The sequence below is a fragment of the Aythya marila genome, assembly GCF_965140915.1.
Source record: "Aythya marila genome assembly, chromosome: Z".
Taxonomy (NCBI): domain Eukaryota; kingdom Metazoa; phylum Chordata; class Aves; order Anseriformes; family Anatidae; genus Aythya; species Aythya marila.
Window position 1 is genome coordinate 79,744,854 of NC_139080.1, and position 20,117 is coordinate 79,764,970.

Genomic DNA, 20,117 nt, shown 5'->3' on the forward strand with positions numbered 1-20,117 from the left:
CAAAATATAAATACATGAGTTGATCCAGCAACTTATTTAAGCACCTGTTAAATATCTTGAAGAATTAGAGTCACAAGCAACATAGCATGATGGAAAAACAGGGCAAGAGTCAGCAGAGCAGGCTTACTGAAGATGATGCAGCTTTGGTCACACCAAAGGGAGTCCACAAATAATTAAGTTTACATACAGAATATGAAGCCATTTAGCATAGGCAAGAAAGACCCATCCCTCCCTACCCTTCCAGCCAAAAGGATCAGTAATCTGCTTGGTAATCTGTTGTATTTATAAAAATAAAACAAACAAACAAACAAAAAAGTTAACACCTGTTCAGGAGCCCTCAGAATACTGCAAACATAAAAGCATTCAAGCAAAAACAGGAGTTACTTGTTTGTTAAAAATGAGCCTTACTTGTTCCTTTCTCTCCTGAGGCTTAAATCAAAATTGTAACAACCAGAAAAATGTCATCTTGGCACTCTGGCAAGTAGTATTAACTATCCAAGGATCACAGGCAAAAAAAATAGAGTGAACAAAGATACCATCCATCATATGTGAAAACAACTGAAGCCTCTGGCACTTCTTCAGCAGACAAAACTTCACTTTTTGAGGCTTGAGGGTTATAAATATTATGAGCCAGAACAAAACCAAAGTCACCTGTCAAGCGTTGTGAAGTACTTGACAAGGTGACACGTTCGGTATCACAGTCATGCCTGTATCAAATGCCTGACTGCAGGGAGTGTCTTTATATTCCTTGTCCAAGTTCCCAGTCCTTCCTCAGGCCCCAAATCGGCACCTGCATCATCTCTGTCTTGCGGTGGATCTGTGGACAGACCCTTCGCCTTCACTGTTCCTTCACAATTTCTTACTATCACATCCTTTTCACCTTTCTACATTTTTCACTTCCCTGAACCTACATCACGAGCTCTGTCTGGCATTTGGCTGCCCTCATTCCTTGGGGTTGCCCTGCCAAATTGCCAGCACAGCTCCTGATGGCCCTTGCTCCACTCACTGGCACTAGGGAGACATATGTGGCTCTCTTGGCAAATTTGGGAAGGAATCCCCCAGGTGCTGCATTTCCAGCACCACCTGCAGGAACAGTTGTCACTGTAGGACCCTCCTGAGCTGGCTTGCTCAGGCAGAGAGCTGTAAAGATGCAGCCAAGCCCTACTTATTTCACAGTATTGCAAGTGTGCTCCCTCAGCCACACCTTTGCAAGAGCTGTTAGACATCTTCCCAAGATTTGCTGTTGCATGCAAAGAGAACAACTCCTCGTGGACATGGACTGAGGAACACCAAGTCTGGCCTTGAATTATCTTATTTAATATAATAATGGATGAAGTGAAAAAATGAGAAAAGCGTCTCTGAAGGAGGGAGAAGGATTCACTCATGCTCCTCTTTCTTTCTGTTTACTAACATCACACATTAGACAGCCCTTTCCACTGCCTGCAAGCCTGGCTGGGGACCCAACGCATACAAAAAAGATAGAATTCTGACTGCAGAAGGACATCACAATTAATACTTCAGCAGAACAGTAATGAAAGGAACCCCCTTCCCATCGCTCTTGCTGATGCTGCCCTTCAGATTTTCTCTGCACCCACTTCTGCATCAGTGAGGTGGCCCAAGGACTGTCTGCTGTGAGCTCAGTGGGGAGGCAGGAAGCTGCAGCCGAACAGAAAGCGGCTCCAAAGCGAAACTGGCGTGCATCAGGAGGCATGCTGCTGTCTTTGCTCGGTGGAAATAAGCCAGCAGACAGATGGACAGACACAGATGTAATTAAATGTGTGTGTGTAGCACAGTACTCTGTAGTTTTCCACTGCAAAAACACCTTCCGTTGCAAAAGCACAACTTTGTTTCTCACAGAGCCTCTCTTCATTTGGCAAATAAATCAGCCTTTACCCCCTCTAATACATAAAATGAATCAGGCCACATATGCTAGATACAGACTAGCAAGTACTTCACGCCAGCTCTTTAAAAAAAAAAACCTCTAATAAGTGTTTTAAAACCCTCTAACACAACAACACACAGCTATTCATAAAATGCTGCGTAGTCAATGCATATCATACGTATACCTTAAATGTGTATTACGTGTCCATTGGATCCCTAATTGCCTTTATTTCCCCTACCCTTGCACCAGTGCTGCCTGTTTCTAGTAGTAGCCTTTCATGCCTGTAAGAGTCACCTTTGGCCATTTCTAATCTACAAGGTTATCAGCAGCTGGAAAAAACAGGACCTCATTTTGTGGTTGAACGGTAACTTCATTGGAAATTTGATATTTTCAGCTGTAAAATGAAATCCCAAGTCTCTCATGTTTTATTTCCCATCTTATTAAGAGTGGCTTCTAAGTGGCATTATTTGATCACTTTTACCTGCAGAAAATGCACTGTAGTTAATTCCTAAATCTGTGCTGGTTCTTAACCAGCAGCCACACAGTTTCATCGCAAGGACCAGCAAAATCACTGCACTCCTTGTGCACATCTCCCTCTAGTGGAAGCAAAATACAGCAAGCCCATTTCTCCACGGAGACACAAATATCAAAAATAAGTAATAAAGAGGGCACGGTGCCCAGCTGTTCTGTCCACTCTCCGTCAGCTTTATCCACTCAAGAACAGTAACGGTGATCGAGGGAAATGCTAGAGTACTCTTTGTATTTTTAAACGTTTCTTCCATTGCTCTGCAGGGACTTGTAAAAATACAGTCTTGGAGGTTTAGTTTGTGAATTTAATGGTGCCGTTAAGAGAGGCAGAAAGGTGTCATATATTATGCCTCAAAAAGCTGCGCCCTCAGAGAAAGACGAACGGACATTTTTCAGGTGTGGGTTTTGGATCTGTTCTGCTGCTACACAGTAGAAGTAAGGACCGCTTTAGCACCCCAGGCACCACTGCTGGTGGAAGATGAAGTCAACGTGAGGGCAACATGAACTGGACTGGTTTTACTGAAGGGTGAGAGATTTTACAGTGGCATAACTGCACCAGCACAGCCCCCCATCTGCAAGGAGTCTGGTGTAAAATCGTGAAGACTGTGAAGCACCAGACAGCTGGGGCAGCGCTTAGCGCAGTAAAGCCTCGCTGGAGCAATCTGCGAAGACCACAGGACTGGGTCTGATAAGCCTGATAAGCGCTTATCGCCCCCCCCAGCCACAGGCACCAGGCTGCCCCTATGGCTCCCCCCACAACATGGCGGCGGGCGGACATGACATGGCGCCCCGCCCCGCCGGGAGGGGACGGGAAGGGACCTGCCTTCCGCCCGGCCGCGGTTGCACGCTAACGGCTGCAACGGCCGAGCCGCAACGGTAAACGGTAAATAAACGGTAAACGGCAACGGCAGCAGCCCGTGCTTGCCGCTCGCCATGACGCGCTGGGCTCGCAAAGCCGCCGCCGAGGGGGGCAAGGCGCTGCCGGCCACCCCCTGGGACGAGATGGCGGCGGCGGCGGCGCCGGCGAGGAAGAGGAGGAGGAGGAAGGAGTACGCGGACCGCGACGTGAACGGGTTCGCTGCCCACCTCAGGAAGGCGGCGGCGGGCGGCGAGCAGCAGCATGAGGAGGAGGAGGAGGAGAGGGGAGAGGAGGATGAGGAAGAGGAGGCGACCGCCGCGAGGAAGGCGCTGCGGCGGGAGGGCCGGCGGCTGAGGCGGCAGGAGGCGAGGAGGAGCGCCATGGTGAGGGGGGCGCCGGCTCTGGTGCCTCAGGGGGAGACACGGTGATAATAATCAATAATCAACCACCAGTTGAAAAATAATAATAATAGCCGGTACTAATCTTGCTTGGTGATGGGCGTCTGGTGGTTACTTTGTGGCACGCCGCAGCATCTCTCCTGTCCTACCCGTGTTTCTGCAGGGGGATGACCTGTTGGTACACCAGGCTCCTAACAACCCCCCTGACAAACTCATTTCATATTAGGGTAGCCTCAAACAGCACTGCAGAGGTGCACTCAGTAGCGCCAAGAAAGTTTCAGCCAGGAGAAATGGCGGCCTAGAGAAAATCGGGTGGGACGTAAGCGATAATCAGATATTAACACCAACCGATCTCTCTCATAAAGCTACCTATAAGTGCTGTTTTGCGCTGTGACGTGTTTACGAAAATGCAATTTTTATTTTCAAAGGTATGTTTCCACTGTAGGGAACCCGGCCACGGTGTTGCTGATTGCCCAGCGGTGCTTGAAAGTCAAGATATGGGCACAGGGATCTGTTACCGGTGCGGGTCCACAGAACACGACATCAGCAAATGCAAGGCAAAGATCGATCCAGCTGCTGGTATGGTTCAGAAATTGTGTTTCTCAGAGTATACTTTGGTGTGAGTTTTCTGACCACTGTAATAAAAGGTTTCTATTTTAGCAACTTAACTGTTCTGCAGACGTAGGTTAATATGTTTAAAGGAATACAACATTAAAATAACACTATTTAGCAGCATTGTGCTTATACTGTAGCATAATATTATATTATGGTATAATATTGTAATTGTGATGTTTTCAGAGTAGACTGTGACTCTGCAGAGTTTTAACTTGTTTCATAAACTGTTTGGAATTTTGCAGGGGCATTTCCGTATGCAAAATGTTTCATCTGTGGCGAGATGGGGCATCTGTCAAGGTCATGTCCAGATAATCCCAAAGGATTGTATGCTGAAGGTGAGTGCAGAAACTTAACTGCAAACAAAATGCGTTATTCCTTCTTACCTGACACAGAGCAAAGTAACGTTGCAAATTAACGAGGGTGTTCCTGAAAGGAATTTCCAGATGTCTTTTACTCTTGGTGAGAGCAGATCAATTCTGGGGAACTCAGTGCTAATGTTTGTTATCTAGGGATTTCTATTTTGGTTGAAAGCTTCTGGTTAAACAAGGAGGTGAACTTGCTTGTGTTTGCAATTTCAAGAGAAACAAAGAAACCATAGTATCCTCTGTGTATGTAGTCAATGAGTATTTAAATGTAAATACGCCTAAGTATCTAGTAAAAAACATGCTGCTGGTCTGAGAAGGGGCTTTATAACCTTTACTGCTTAACACTGTAAAAACAGAGAGAGGTGTTCACACAAAACAAGATCTGTTGTACTTGTGGGAGTCATTTCTTTCTTGTATGTAGGAGGTGACATTGTAAAAGATTAAAGGAAAATTAAGAGTTTAAAAACAGGTCATGGCTTCAAGACAGTCTTAGAAATGTATTCTGAGAAATGAATGTCGTGTGTATGCTGCTTGACCACCCAGCAGCTTGGAGTCCTGACAGCTGAGGCTTGTTCATAGCAAAGGGCTCTCACATCATCCTTTTACGTATTTAATGAGAAACATCATCTAGGTTTGAAGATTCATTTAGATTCTGCTCTGCCTGTTGTTTGTTTTTTTTGTTGTTGTTGGCACTAGCAAATAACGCTCTGTTTGCTGGAGTCTTGCAGTACAGATTTGAAGTCCTGCAGACTCGTAAGGGTGATTTTACAATACAGTTGGATCGGAAGAAAAGCATCTTTGAATGCATTACACTTCTCATAATCCAGGCATTGAAACTGACTTTCATATTTTATAGCTCAGTACCTGCCGTTGGGTTAAGTACTGCTCCGGAGCTACTGTTACTTTCAAAAGTTCCTTTGAATAATTGAATTAAAGCAGAATTATGTTGTTCTGTCTAAAAAATAGACGGGTTACAGACAGGTGTCTCTCTGTCAGAGACCGACAGTCCGAGGAAGCTGTGCATGCAGGCTCCTAAAGCTGTCTGCTTGTCAGCTCCGCAGTGCCACGTGTAGGAATGCTGACCTGTCTGTAGGGACGTTTCTTTATCTTACTCATCGGTTGTCACTTCAGAAAAGCAGAGCTATTTTTTAATGTACGTGTAACAGTAAAAGAGTGATTCTGTTTTATTTTGTTTTTCAAATGAGTAACAACTTTCTCTCTCTTTTAACAGGGGGCTGCTGCAAACTCTGTGGCTCTGTGGAGCACTTCAGAAAAGACTGTCCAGAGAACAAGAACTTAGGTGAGATGCAGGGGGCTGAATGGATAGAACGCACAGTTGTGTTTGTTTGCTGCTTTGCCTTGACTTTGGTCAGGAAGAAAAGGCTTTGAGAAGAGAATTTGCAGATAGCACAGATGACTTCCCTTTGGGAATGTGCCCTTATATTAAGGGATGTGTTAAGGGGAGGATACATTAAGCTGCAGTGCAAAATACGAACATTCAGTTAAAAAAATAAAAATCTAGCTTTTGGGTTTCTGAAGGTAATGCGACCAAATGTGTGTGCGTAAGCAAGTATTTATGCTGCTGCTCATAGCACTAGCAGCCACAGAAGAAAATGAACTGAAGAGGTTTCTCCTTTTGGTGATTCTCGTGAAGTGGTAGAACAGCACATAATGTCAGTTGCAGCGTGGTGATACTGGCAGCTGGCACGAGCTGCTTGTGCAGGCAGGTGTTCAAAAACTTTTTTAAAAAAAAAAAGCTTTTTTTTTTTTTTTTTTTTAAACTTTGTCTGCAAAAAGACAGTGGCTCTACAAATTATAAACAGGAGAGTCAGGAGAATGGAGGTCTGTCCTGGGTTCACCAGCTGATAAGTGGCTTCTTTGTGTTCTGTGATTTACCTGTGTGGGTGGAAAAATCTGTTACAAATCTCCTTGGCTGATGAGCTCGGCTCTTTGAATAAAGTGTATGGTTTTATCTGAGCTCTCCCTTCAGGTAAGGCCATTGATAGAAAGCACTTTGAGTAATCTGCTTCCCTTTTTCACTGCTTTGGCTGATGAGCTCGGCTCTTTGAATAAAGTGTATGGTTTTATCTGAGCTCTCCCTTCAGGTAAGGCCATTGATAGAAAGCACTTTGAGTAATCTGCTTCCCTTTTTCACTGCTAATTCCTTTTTTACCTCCTGACAAATCAGTTTGCACTAAATTCATCAATACATGTTACACACTGTAATACTTCCATTATTAATGAATATATTGCAAAGGGAAGTACAATTTGCAGATCAGGCTATGGAATAATAGTATTTCCTTTTCCTAAATTACTAGAGACAGGAGAAATCTGCTGCTGCGCTTCCATACATATTTGTATTTCTTTTATCTATCTTTTATACAAAAGATTGTGCTAAGGAAGGCAAAACCAACAAACAAGGACTTGAAGAATGGCACTGTTGTTGGAGTGATGAAACATTATTTTTTGTACTTTGTTTGAATGGCCTACAGAATTTTTGGGTTAATAATGTGTCATGAACTTTTGTGTAATTGGTGAGAAATATTTATGGAGATGATAGAGGTATCTACAGGATCAGATACAAAAGAGCAGCTGAAGAGTACGGGATAGTGTAGGCATTGTATGAGAGAGCAGATGTAGCATTATAGCTGTGTTCTGCTGTAATAGCTCATGAGAAGTGAGATTGAGTCTTAACTGGTCACAGAAGTTTCTGATAGGAAAATTAAATTTTTCACCAGACTTTCCCTCACAAATACCAAAGGTGAGCCAGCTGTTGGCATGGCAGCCTTGCGCTGGCAGCGCTAATCAGCTGAAAGGGCGCAGAGCTGGTACGCAGGGAGGCAGGAAAACAACCTGCAGGAGCTGCTCCTCACTTGGGAGGTGCGGTCACTAAACCTGCCTGGTCCAACCCCAAATGGCTGAAGATGTAACAGAAGTGCAACATGCAGAAGTTAATCCAAGTAAACGTTGATTTAACAGTGTGATGTTCTTGGTGTGATTTGGTTTGTAGCTCTCAGGTAGTCATTCAGAAAAGAAGCATGAGGGTGACGGAGCACTGGGACAGGCTGCCCAGGGAGGTTGTGGAGTCTCCTTCTCTGGAGATATTTGAGGCCCGTCTGGACGCCTCCCTGGGCAGCCTGCTCTAGGGAACCTGCTTTGGCAGGGGGTTGGACCCAGTGATCTTTCGAGGTCCCTTCCAATCGCCATAGTTCTGTGATTCTGTGATGTGTTGGTTACCTGTGTTTTCTCTAGGACAGGGAACTTAACTGGTCAAAATATCACTTAAATGGCAAAAGGATGGTGTTTATTATATGCAGGGGTGTAAGACAAGAAGAGTAGATTATCTTCTATTGTGGCTCTTCAAGCATGGTTTCTTCAAGATCTTTCCTTTTTATCCAGGGGTGACTGACATACCCTGAAATCTTCATTGCATGAGTAATTAGGACTTACAGGAGAGTTAGTGTATCTTCTGCATACACTCTGAATGTTTCTTTGGACAGTCAAATAGCAAAAAATGCTTTCTGATGATTTCTGAAGATGGGAAATTGGTGTGGGTGAAGAAATGGAGTTTACAAAACACAAATTTAAAAGAAGAAGAGTTGTGTAAAGGAGCTAGCTTCAGACCCAGAAGGAAACTGACAGGCCCTTGTGGGCCAAATCTTCCTCAAATGTGAAAGTTTGATCTGATGCTGCTGCTTAGCCTCTCCGTAACCTCTTGTCTCTTACTCTACAGATCAGGTTACTGTTGGGCGATGGGCCACTGGAATGAGTGCTGATTATGAAGAAGTCACAGAAACACCAAAGCCGCAAACGCCCAAAGTGAAAGCACCGAAGGTTGTTAATTTCTGAAGGCCTCTGTTGGATGCTAAGCCACAGCTACAGCGCACGGCTTCACTTCAGAGTGGGACTGATAGAGTGGACTGAACTGCAGGTTCCAGAAAATCGAGCGGACTGTTGCTGCTGAAGTTGTGTCCCTGATTTTTCAGTTTGCCTCCCAGACTTATCTAGCTTACTGAAAAACTGGGAACAGCAGAAATGCAGCAAGCGGGTATTTCATTCTTATATATTTTTGCAGAAATACAGCTTTCTGTCTGATTCACATTCCCTCGCACGGCTAGTTCTCTGAATTGGGAACTATTGAGAGAAATCAGTTTCCTCTCGTAACACAAATCTGGTTGCAGTAACCACACATGGCACGTGCCCTGTATCACGCGGGTTTATGACCGGTGGATCCAGCTGGTCAGTAGGGTTAACTAACGAGTGCTGCTGCTGTCGGTTAATGAATACAGTTGTGCTGATCTTGAGAATCTTTCTGCATTTCTCTGAAAGCGATCATGGGTATGTTCTAACCACTCTTGTTGAGTTCTAGTGTGCCTTCTAGGAACTGATTTTGTGCTCTGCACGCACACACGTGACCTGTCTTACAGCAGAGTTATCGGGTAAGCCCTACAGAGCTGTGCGAGTCCTGCCTCCTGTCTGGAGAGCCTAGGGGTGCAGTTCCTTCTGTTCATGGTAGATCAGCTCAGGGTGTATGTGCATTGATCTGATAGTTGATGTGTGTTTAATTTTCTGAGCAATTCTTCACTAACACGCTGAATCATGCCCTTCCTCTGATATCCATCATGAAATGCACCTGAAAATAGTTGGAGAGCAAGTGAGCAGCTTGCTTAGTTTGTTTACTTTTTTATGGAAAGGGTTCAGAAATCTTGCTCTTCAGTATTTCTGTCCCTTTGGGTTTTACTCTTTGTTTTCTTTAAACATGCCTGCTGATGGCAGATTTATTTATTTTTAAATGGAGGCTACATCCTGCACTTGGAAAAACTGGTACCTGTTACAAAAGTCACTCCAGCCAACAGAGAATGGAGTGCCTGCAGCAGCTCTCAAAATACTCTCCCGATTCATCCTGTGCAGTCAACAGTGGTAGACTTTTACTTGTGTCTAATTACCTGACCTAAGATGAGAAGTTAACCCCGAGCTCACCTCATGTGCTGCTTTTCACTGTGAGGCAGTGTTGTGTCGCAGCACCGGCGGGTGCTGTGTGGGATCTCTGTGCAGCGCCCCTGCACTGTGCAGCCTGGGCTCAGCGCCTGCACCGCTGGGCTTCCTCGTGCTGCGCTTCTGCAGCGCTGCCCCAGGACAGATGCAGCACTTCGGTGCTCCAGAAGTCTTAAAGTGCCTTCTGACAACTCCAGCTGTCATGACATAGTGATGAGCAACAGTCTTTGAGGGAAAGCTAGCTGGTAATAAAGCTGCTGCTTCTGCAGAATCAATTTGTCCTTTAAATGCATGTCCTAACAGCCCGTACAGTGCGCTGTCCAGAATGTGAAGGTAACAGCAAACTTGAGCTCAGAGCAGGTTTTTGAGATGCTTTGCACCTGGTGCTGAAGCTATGGGTTTGGGATTTATGTTTCTTAAAGCAAGAACAAAACAAAACACAAACAAACAAAAGCAACTTAATTGTCTCAATACGTGTTTTGTATATGCCCTGTTTTGTTTTAAATAAAATGCTGGTAAAGAATACCATAGGTAGAGGTCTTGTTCTAGGCTTCCCCGTTCTGCTTTGGGTTTAATGGCAGGTAACAGCGTATGCACACTCCATTTATAATAATCAGAGCACCCACTTAAATGGGCAAGAGGGGGAGACTTGGATGAAATAGAGTATTAATTACCAAGTTTTAATTAACTTTGATTGAAGCTCAAAGCTGCAACAGACATTCCAGCTTAAAAGGTGTTTCCCTTCCTAGTATATGGAAGGAAGGTTAAAAGGAAGACTTTTTTACCAGGAAGACTAAAGGGCGGTTGTGGCAATGGAAACCACGTATGGAGCTGTGGATTAACCTTTGAGTTTTGGGTTTCATAAGATGGAGCACAAAACGAGGTGCTGAAATACTTGTGCTCCGCTGTATAACAGGCTGAGGTCAGGCCCTCCCCAGCCGCTTCACTCGGGGAATACGTTCCCTGCACATACGCAGAGCTGAACGTTAGGTGTCTCTGCTGGCTAAAAAATGGGACTGCAAAGACTTCCCTGCCCGCTCCAGGGCTTCTGTCTGCCACCGTCTGCACGCAGCGAGCAGCAGCACAGCAGAGCACTGAGCCGTGCAGCGCACGCAGGGGACGACCCTGCTGCTCCAGCCACCCCAGGAGGGGGAAGGAGCCTGCCCTGCTCAGGCCTCGGCAGCCTTCGTGCTGGGGACGGGGCTGCCCTGAGCCCGCAGCCCTCCCTTGCTGGATGCATCTTACCCGCGTGGTAAAAATCGTGATCCAAAATAAGGACCTGCATCCAGAGGGTCATCTTCAGAGCCAGAGATCCTGCCCCAGTTTGCTTGTTCTATCGCTAGTGCAAACGTTTCTCCGTGTTGTAGGGCATATAGTGCCCGGCATCACCACGAGATAACAGGAGATGCCCTAATTTTGCTCACTCTTTGTTTCAGTGCAGCGCCGTACCCAGGTGGAGTGCCCCTTCGAGGGGCTGGCCAACCCTGCTAATGCACAAAAGAGGTTCCAGGGCAAGAGCAGGTGCCCCTTGCAGTGCAGGTAGTTGATGTCATGCAACATTTGCAGGTATATTGTAACCCACAGATCAGCAACAAAAGCTTTGATTTGGTTACAGGTTAAACTGAAGATGTAATTTACTTAAGTGGGACCTGGATGAGATGCTTAGAGCTCTCATTCTACCAATTATCAGACATCAGAGAGATAAACGGCACAACTACGGTTTACGTGTTTCGATCCTCTTAACCCACCCCTCCATTCACGTTACGATTTAACTGCAGGGGATCTTGCAGGCTTTTGGAACAAGGGACTTTTGTGGGGAAAAAAATTAGAAAACAACAGACACGCCACAATAAAACCTCTGAAAGCATTTGCCCTTTTTATGTATGAGGGAATGTATCCAAGACTCTTCCCTCTCTACATGTGAATTGGCTGCCAGCGGAGCAGTCTGGTTTAGAACTGGGGGTCACAGCACTTGTGGAGGAGGCCAGCAGCCCCCCATCATCACCACAAACCCGTCTGCCTGGAGCCAGGTGTGACAGGGAAACACCTCAAATAATTTTCTTCAGACAGACTCTTTCTTCTGTGAAGCTATTTAATTCGTGATTGCAGTACCGGGCATCCTGTCAATCAGGAGCACGTTTTAGTAAAATTATAACCTTTTATTCCCTACTACCCGATGCCTGATCACCTCCCCTGTTTCCTCAGTGGCAGAGTACTACAGGTTTACAAGGTACTCGACACTCCTCTATACCACGTGTCTACCTCTATACCTCTGTGTATACCTCTATACCATATACGTACAATTTTTCTTTTTTTTTCAACCCTTTAATTTCTCCTTTCTTATGTTTCGAGAACCTGTGATCTTTGTTTTAGTGTTCCCACACTGCTCATCCTGTTTGCTCCAAAATAAGGCGGAAGCTTGAGGCAGTGAGGCCTCCTGCTGTCCACTTACCTGTTTAGCATTTCTCCTTACTATGACTGCACAACTACCTTGGAATACAGAAAAGTAATTCTCTACAGCAAAAACACAACTCAGTTTCTCACAATTCCCCCCCTCTTCTTTTCTTACTCCTATTGTTGTTTTTGCACCTCTTCACATACCGCTTTGTTGAGTTTTTCCAACATTAAGGTGCAATATTCTTCTTTGGCTGTCAGGGGGGATGAGAGATATACAATGCCATTATTATTACAATATCAACAAATAGTTGTTTGAGCCAATTCTATTCAGGTAATCACAAAAATAATTTCTCCCAAATGTTTCCAAATCCCCAGGAATTGTCATCTTGAGTTACTCTATGTAGTTTTATCAGTTTTAACCTTAAAAGTTGGAACTTGGCACAGTCTGTCCCCCTCAGGCTGCAGTTTCAGCTCTCTCCCTTTGCATCAGATCCCAGCCTCCTGCTCGGAATGGATGGATCGGGGCTTACAAGGGAGGGTTTGAGCTAACAGTCCCCGGGCCCTGAGAGATGACAAAGAGGAGGACAGCCCGAGTATATCGTTCTTAAGGAAAGCACCTTCTGTCTCAAATTGAGGTGATTCGTTCCCTTTGTCCACGGACAGCAATCCAAATAATATTTCATACGGTGCAACTCCCACATCTGTTCTTGGTGCAGTTTGAATTCGGAGAAGTGCCAAAGGTCAGCACTTCGTCTGGGGAAGCCGAGTTTCCAGAACCACCTCTTTCCAAAGCACCGCGTCACACGTTGCTTGAATTCCCCAGTGACCCTCCTGATGTCAAACAGTTAATATTTGCCTCATTAGCACTTAATTCAGCATTTCTCTCCCATCAGGGAGAGAATCTGTTTTCCTTTGGACTTTTTGACTCCCAATTCCTTAAGAACCTCTTTCTCTTAAAACTTTTGCTTCGTTTTAGTTTTGGGTAGGGGTAGCCCAACAGTTCCCTGAATCCTCTCTGGATTTATTTTTCGTTCCCCCTCAAACACTAGGTGCCCTAAATACTTGACTTCTCCTTCTATGTATTGCAATTTATTTTCCAATACTCCCAATCCCTGTTTTCCCAGAAAGTCGAATATCTTGTTAGTGGCTTCCTTCACAGCTGTTTTCTCCTGTCCTAACAATAAAAGATCATCCACATATTGTAACAGTAACACCCCCCCCGCGAGGTTGGAATTACTCCAAAATCTGTTCTAGAACTTGCCCAAATAAATTGGTGGCCCTGCAAACCCCCGAGGTAAAATTGTCCATCTGCATTGCTGCTTCCACCCCATTTCAGGGTCTTTCCACTCACAGGCAAATACATCTTTGCTCTCAGGGTCTGAGAGCACCCCATTAATAACACCATTATTCCAGCCTAACAATTTACTATTTGAATGCCCAGTTTCATTATCAAATCCTTTCCCAACAAGTTAGTCCCCACCTCGGGCACATACAATAATTGCCCAGTGATCATTCTGTCCCTAGTCTCAGCTCGGTGTCCCCAAAAAGTGGCACTGTTATCCCAGCCCCTTCTTCCCCCATCACATTCTCCAAAGGGCTCTCTTTAGGCACAATCCCGGGGTCTCCACCCCCACCTTGCTGACTCTTGCATCCCTTAATCCCCAGCTCTTCCCGACGTGCTGCTGTGGACTTCACCACCCGCAGGGTACCACACGCCCTCACCTAGGATGAGGACAGAGGTGGGGTGTGCTGCCGAGCACCTCACCTCACCGTGCTCGGGGTACCGTACACCTAAGGGCCCAAACCCCCAAGACTCTCTTTCACTCCTCTCCTCTCTCTTTCGCTTCGTCCCTCTCCAGCCGAGGGGACTTTGTTCATCCCCTCGCAGGACCACTGAGCCTCATGGATTGGGACTTCACATTTGCTCTGCACTAAAAGCGTGTCTCATTCACACTCACACTCATTCACACCAGAGTCTCCCCCAGCCCAACCCGAGGCAAGATACAGTAAAGTTTCCCTTACCTTGGTCCGTGCACGGCTTCCCGGTGTGGGTTATCAGCAGTAATCCCCGTGCCTGTTCCCGATCCGGGCTGGTCTATCTCTGGGCTGTGTCTGTGTCTGTCGGTGCTGGCCTCCCTTCTCTCCAGAGCTTCGCAGAGCCTGTCTTCAGGTTAACAGCCTCGGTCCTTCGCCGGCCGTACCGAGACCACCCACCACCCACAACGGGACTGCTGAAATCAGCGGGGTGCACCTTCCTGTCTGTGGTGGCGAGAAATCTTCAGCAGGTGACAAGATCCCGGACAATCCCCAAAATTGTGAGCAACGTCTCACATAATTTTCTTCAGATGGGATCTTCTGTGAAGCTGTTCTATTCGCCATTGCAATCACAAATAAACTAGCTTCACAGAAGATCCCGTCTGAAGAAAATCACGCGAGATGTTTCTCACACAGGTCTGAAGCCCTTCCAGAGAGAGTGTAACAAAAATCATGATCGATGTGTAACCCGAAAAGCCATAATTTATTGAAAATCACAGATAAACTACAAGCATTGACACATAAACATTTGCGAACACTGATTTAATTTAGGGTATGATAGGTTTACATACAATGCATGTCCAAGAACCTAGACAAATAGGCCAGGGCACTGGATAAGCTACTTAGTAGTACTTAGAGTACTTAGAGTAGGTTCTCTGCAAACTAGACAGATGAGAGTTTACTGATTTAAAGCTGACTGGGTGCCACTAGGTTCAATACAACAGTGTAATAATGAAATAGTCTTATAAGCTGCAGTTCTAAGTTCTGTTCGGCCAATCAAAATTCATTAATGCATTCAAGTGCAGACTCTGTGCCTTAATCTTTTTTAGATTAAAAACTTGAATTTAGAGCATAAGGCCTAACCTTAATTTGATACAAAATCCTCCTGCTAGATATCCTCTGGTTCAAGCCCAGTATCAGCTGCATGACCCGAAGTAATTAAGATGTAGAAGGATGATCAACACACATGCAAGAATTTAAACCAGAATTGCTTGATAATCTTTAGCGCTCTCCAGAAATTTGTTTTTAACTTCAGCACTTGCTGCCTTTCTGCTCCAAGAACTTTATACACTCCAAAGCAGCGTCTTCAATGGAGTTTGATGAACCAGTAAGATTTGCAGCTAAGTAGGGCATAACACCTGATGTCATTTGATTGAAGTAACACACCTGTTTAAATAAAAATAAAAAAATAAAAACCCCGTGGACTGCAATAGTTGGTCTTTTTTTTTTTTCAGACCCTAGATGAGTATCAAAGTTTTTACGGAGAAGAACAGAAGCGCATAGTACTTTTAGGCAGTAGAAACTGAAGGCACAAATTAGCAAAAACGAAGTCTTTTTTATAGTCCTCTGAGGATCTTAGTGTCTGTCCTCACTACTGGCAGTGCCTCAAGCATATAGGTGAATGTACACACCAGCAAGAAACATTGCATAATTTGTAAAATATATCATAGAATCATATAATGTCCTGAGCTGGAAGGGCCCCAGAAGGATCATTGGGTATGACTCCTATAGGTGTGCTTTATGAACAAAGCTGTTGTCTGAAAAAAGAATCCCAGCCACTGACAGATGCTGCTTTCAGACACGCATTTTCTTAAATTTAGAAGTTATATTTTCCCCTGGAAAAGTACAGAAGAGAGGGACACTGCCATTCATCCAGGAATGGCATTCAGATTGCATAATTTCTAACATATAAAACCAAGTATTTAATCTGAACTAATTCTTTGGGATTTGTCTGAAGGCAGACAGGCACCGACAGACACCATGCCTTCTAGATTATTTTAGGACTGAATGAATTACCCTCCAGAAGCCCTAGTCCCTCTTCAGCACTGAGTTTAACTTCATTCCTAACCTTCAGATTGGTCAAAAGTGAGCAAAACAAATCCCACTTTGTGGAATAAAGAACATCCTTCCTAACCAAACTGAAGTCTGGGGAAACCGACTCATTTATTTTGTTGTATTTCTGCTGTTCTAGATTGCCAGTGCAAATGAGATGAGATGCACATGTAAAGGAAGGCACAGCCGAGGCCTGCGGAGCCACTCACCGTACAGGAGCTGTCGCTGTCACTGTAGATCTGGAATCCCGCACAGAGGATTTCACTTCTGCAGTATTCTGGGGAAGGCGGCTTAGACGTGAGGGTAACTGACTTCACAGCTACTACATAGGGTTCACTGCAGTGCAAGGGGAAGAATCAAACTTTTTTTTTTTTAACAAGATATTAAAAAAATGCATGTAAAGGGCTAGAAGAACAGAGTATGAATTTTTTCTTTGAGAAGCATAAATAGCTATACCAAAGATGCCATTTCTATACAAAGGCAAACATGCCCCTGTATTTTGAAGGCTCATTAAAAGGCTCAGTTCTCCTGAGTCTCATTAAGGCTTTGTCACAGACTCCAATCAAGAAGACTTCTGTGGAAAGCCACAGAACCACCACCCACATACAACACCCCCTTTATTTCTTTTCATTTTTCTTTTTTTTTTTTTTTTTTCATTTATTCAGCTCTCCAGGAACCAAGTTCACAGGAACAGGGCCTAGGAGCAACCCTTACTAAGGGGATGTGGAGTATGGCCCCAGCAGAGGTAAACATGATCCAAATCCCAGATGTGGGGGGCGGAAAAAAAGCACAGCACAGAACACTATTTACAAGCAATGTTCTGTTAACATAAAGAATTACTAAACATAACAAAATAAAGTGGGAATAAAGAATGATAAGCACAAAGTAGACCAAATGGCCCCATTTATCCATGTTTCATTATGCAAGAACAAAAGGAAATCTAATGAAAAATAAAAATCAATGTACATTAAACCAATCAACTGAATTTTTAAACCACATTCAGCAGCAGTGTTTACTGATAGAATAAATGCATCACGCTGAGGTTTCAAGAAATGCCAAACGGTTCATTGAGAAAAATTCTCCAGAATTGCATTAAATAGGACTACAGAGACACTTAAAGAAACTCCTAATCATGTGCTTCAGCACACTGGCAGGGCCTCCAGGTTATGTTTTTTTCCAAATTTCCTGTTTGGAATTCTGACCCGTTTTCTCTCAGGATGGACCATTCCTGAAGAGTCACTATCAAAGAAGCAACACAGGACTATGCTCCAAGTCTGTGATGCTCTCAATTCACTTCACTGCTTCTTCCATTTGCAAAATAAATCTGGTTGTGCAGACTCAGGCATCAACAGATATTTTAAATTAGCTACCAATCCAATTTCTTAAAAAAACAAATGACGTTTTTGTCACCAAACAACAGGCATGATAGAGGTCAGCAGTAATCAAAACCGTGGCTCCAAAGCACTCACAGTTCAGCTGTGAAATGGTATGCTCACCTGGGCTTACACGGTTGCCTTTGAGACACAAGAATCACAAAGTCACGGGGTTTATGGCCAGTCATGGGTGGAGACGTAACATAATATATCTTCTCATCTTCATTCACAGCCTGTAGGACCTCGCAAGTTCTGCAAGTACATTTAATACACACACGCTGGAGCTGTCACATTCAATAGCATCTCTTATGAAAAGCACAGTACCAACATATATTCCAGCCTCTCACATACTACCCATTTCTACTTGGAATGACGTTAGCTTGCATGACATAATACCTGCTGATTGACCAAACATTGTCCATCTGACATGCCAAAGGTGCAATAGTCAGAAAACATTAGCAAAATTTTATTCAAGGTTGTGTTCTGCTGTGTTCAGAAGGCGCCACCCAGTAGGACATACTCTTTCACTCTCTTAGAAGTACTGATCAGTATCTCTTAGCTTTTAATACTGAAAAAAAAAATCAGCATTATCCTTTGCACTGGCAGTAAATGGTTTCACTTCATCTTCTACTGCCTTAGCAATGAACACTGCTAAGTTTGTATTCCATTTTGACTAGTAGAGGGCTTCATGGTAGTCGTAAGACATCTGAGATTTTGGCTTTAGATATGGAAAAGCAGCACAACATTTCTTCATATTTCACATTTTAAGCCTTAAATGAAGAAGATGTTAATTCTTAAATATTCTCAGGTCTCCACTCACTTTCTAATAAAAATCTTTCAAGACAGAATAACTAATTGAAAAAGCTTCTATGTCAAGACAATATTCACCTAATCAAACTGGTATCATATAAATTCCCTTGTCATTATTCTACACCATGTAAGGTAGATTAAAAAACGCCTTTTACAGCTAGTCTGAAACCCATTCCAATTTAGACACACTTTATAAGATGTAATTTTTCATAAAAAGTGAATTTTGAAGATCCCCATTTCTTGATTTCTCACTTTGACTGTATGGTGAAGCTGGGAATCAGCATCCTAAACAGCACAAACATAAATGAGTCCACAGCTTTGCCTTACTTCTTACAGTGTTCACCATTTTTCCACCTCAAGTTATACACAACCTACTCAAGTTAACCCTTTTAAGAAACACAGGTTTAGGCATGGAATTTTGTTCATTTTAGTAAAGGGTAACCCCTGTCCCATCTCTTTTGACAGTCCAGGGCAACCCTATTGAGAAATTAATTTATTCTACTTTATTTTTGAGAGAAAAAAACAATCTATACTTTGACTAACGAACCTTTAATGTCAACTCCGTACAGCAATTCCTTCTTAATTAGGTGGAAAAGTGTCAACATCTCAAAAAATGTTTTTCTTGGAAAAGGTTAGTTGTCAGTGGATTAGAATAGTCTTAACTAAAGGTAAGTTCTTACAAGAAATGTTTGTCCCATTGTCGACGGCATGTGAAGTCAGATAAAAGGGAGAAAGCTAGATGTGATGGTATCTTCACTTGCATTTCTACTTTGAGTGACAAGACATCACCCTCCTCATGAGTCCATATTTTTATCTGGAAAAGTGAACAACATATTAAAAACAAAGGGTGACTGCTATAAATATTTTAGCACTTTTAAATGTTGCACATTTAGGACTTAAGCAGATTTTCTCAGCTACATATGAAACTGTATCTGACAGATGAAAGGCAGGTAAGTATTCAAGATTTACATTAAAATACAGCAGAACACAAAATCAAATATACTGGTAGCACAGTGAGAACACACAGTGTTAATTGCATCAGGTTAGGGCCAACTGAATTACCTTCTAAGTGGGAATGAATGATCCAAAGGCCAGATACAAACCCCCCTTTTCACACTTTGTGTATATGATCTACAAATACCTGAAGTACTGCAAGTGCCTTAGAAAAAATAGTTATTTCAGTGGATTTTTCTTCTGTTAGGACCATGTAGACAGCATCGCTTTCATACACAACAGCAGATCCACTTAGGAATGAAGGAAAAAGCTTATTCTTGGCCTTGCCATATATATAGAAAGTCTCCTCACAGAGGTCTAAGTCTCCTTAGAGTCCAAAAGCTAAGGGGACAACCTTGGGACCTCATGCAATACTTTTGTGAATTTGACATCAGGACCAGTGACGGGAGATTAGACGTTTTAAATGTAGGCAAGCACTGGTCCTGAATTCTACCATTGCCTTGAGTCATTACAAAAATAAGGCATAAGTACAGGAGAGTAAGAGAAGGTAACATACAATGTTTAGGAAGGAATGAAGAAACTTTTTTTTAGGTAGCTTTTTCTGATGGAGTGGTGATGGTTACTTAAAGCTTTCCAGAAATTGTAAACTTCAGAGTAGAAATCACTGGATGGGGCACTGGTGGGCAGCAGCAAGCTGGGGTGGTGCCACACAAGATGAGCTGAGCATCCCTGCAACATGTGTGAGGCAACATGGGCGTCAGCAAAATAAAATGAACCACTGGGATTTTGTTTGAAAGGAGGACCTGGGGAACTCTAGAGTGGTGAGCCTCACCTCTGTGCCTGGAAACGTCACGGAATGGATCCTCCTGGAAGCCATGTCCAGGCACATGCAGGACAAGGAGGTGATCCAAGACAGCCAGCATGGCTTCACCAAGGGGAAATCCTGCCTGACAATCTGGTGGCCTCCTGTGATGGAGTGACTGCATTAGTTGACAAGGGAAGACTGACCTATGTCATTTACCTGGTCTTCTGTAAAGTTTCTGACATAGTTCCACAAGACATCCTAACCCTAAT

General features: G+C 43.9%; 2 protein-coding genes across 3 annotated transcripts in view; one reads left to right on the forward strand and one right to left on the reverse strand.

Annotated features, from left to right (window-relative positions):
- The first annotated feature begins 3,224 nt into the window (after positions 1-3,224).
- ZCCHC9 (zinc finger CCHC-type containing 9) lies at positions 3,225-10,147 on the forward strand. Its single transcript, XM_082784325.1, has 5 exons — positions 3,225-3,652; positions 4,096-4,246; positions 4,525-4,617; positions 5,879-5,947; positions 8,381-10,147. The coding sequence occupies exons 1-5, from the start codon at positions 3,344-3,346 to the stop codon at positions 8,494-8,496; spliced, it is 738 nt and encodes a 245-aa protein (XP_082640451.1). The 5' UTR covers positions 3,225-3,343; the 3' UTR covers positions 8,497-10,147.
- A 4,454-nt stretch (positions 10,148-14,601) lies between these two features.
- Positions 14,602-20,117, reverse strand: part of ACOT12 (acyl-CoA thioesterase 12) — a 32,590-nt gene continuing 27,074 nt past the window's right edge. For both annotated transcript variants that reach the window (XM_082784416.1, XM_082784417.1), the window contains 4 exons: positions 18,770-18,903; positions 17,403-17,531; positions 16,116-16,242; positions 14,602-15,240 (listed from right to left, as the gene is read on the reverse strand). In XM_082784416.1, the coding sequence (XP_082640542.1) occupies positions 15,106-15,240; positions 16,116-16,242; positions 17,403-17,531; positions 18,770-18,903 (525 nt within the window). In that variant the 3' untranslated portion in view covers positions 14,602-15,105. The remainder of the gene's footprint in view (positions 15,241-16,115; positions 16,243-17,402; positions 17,532-18,769; positions 18,904-20,117) is intronic.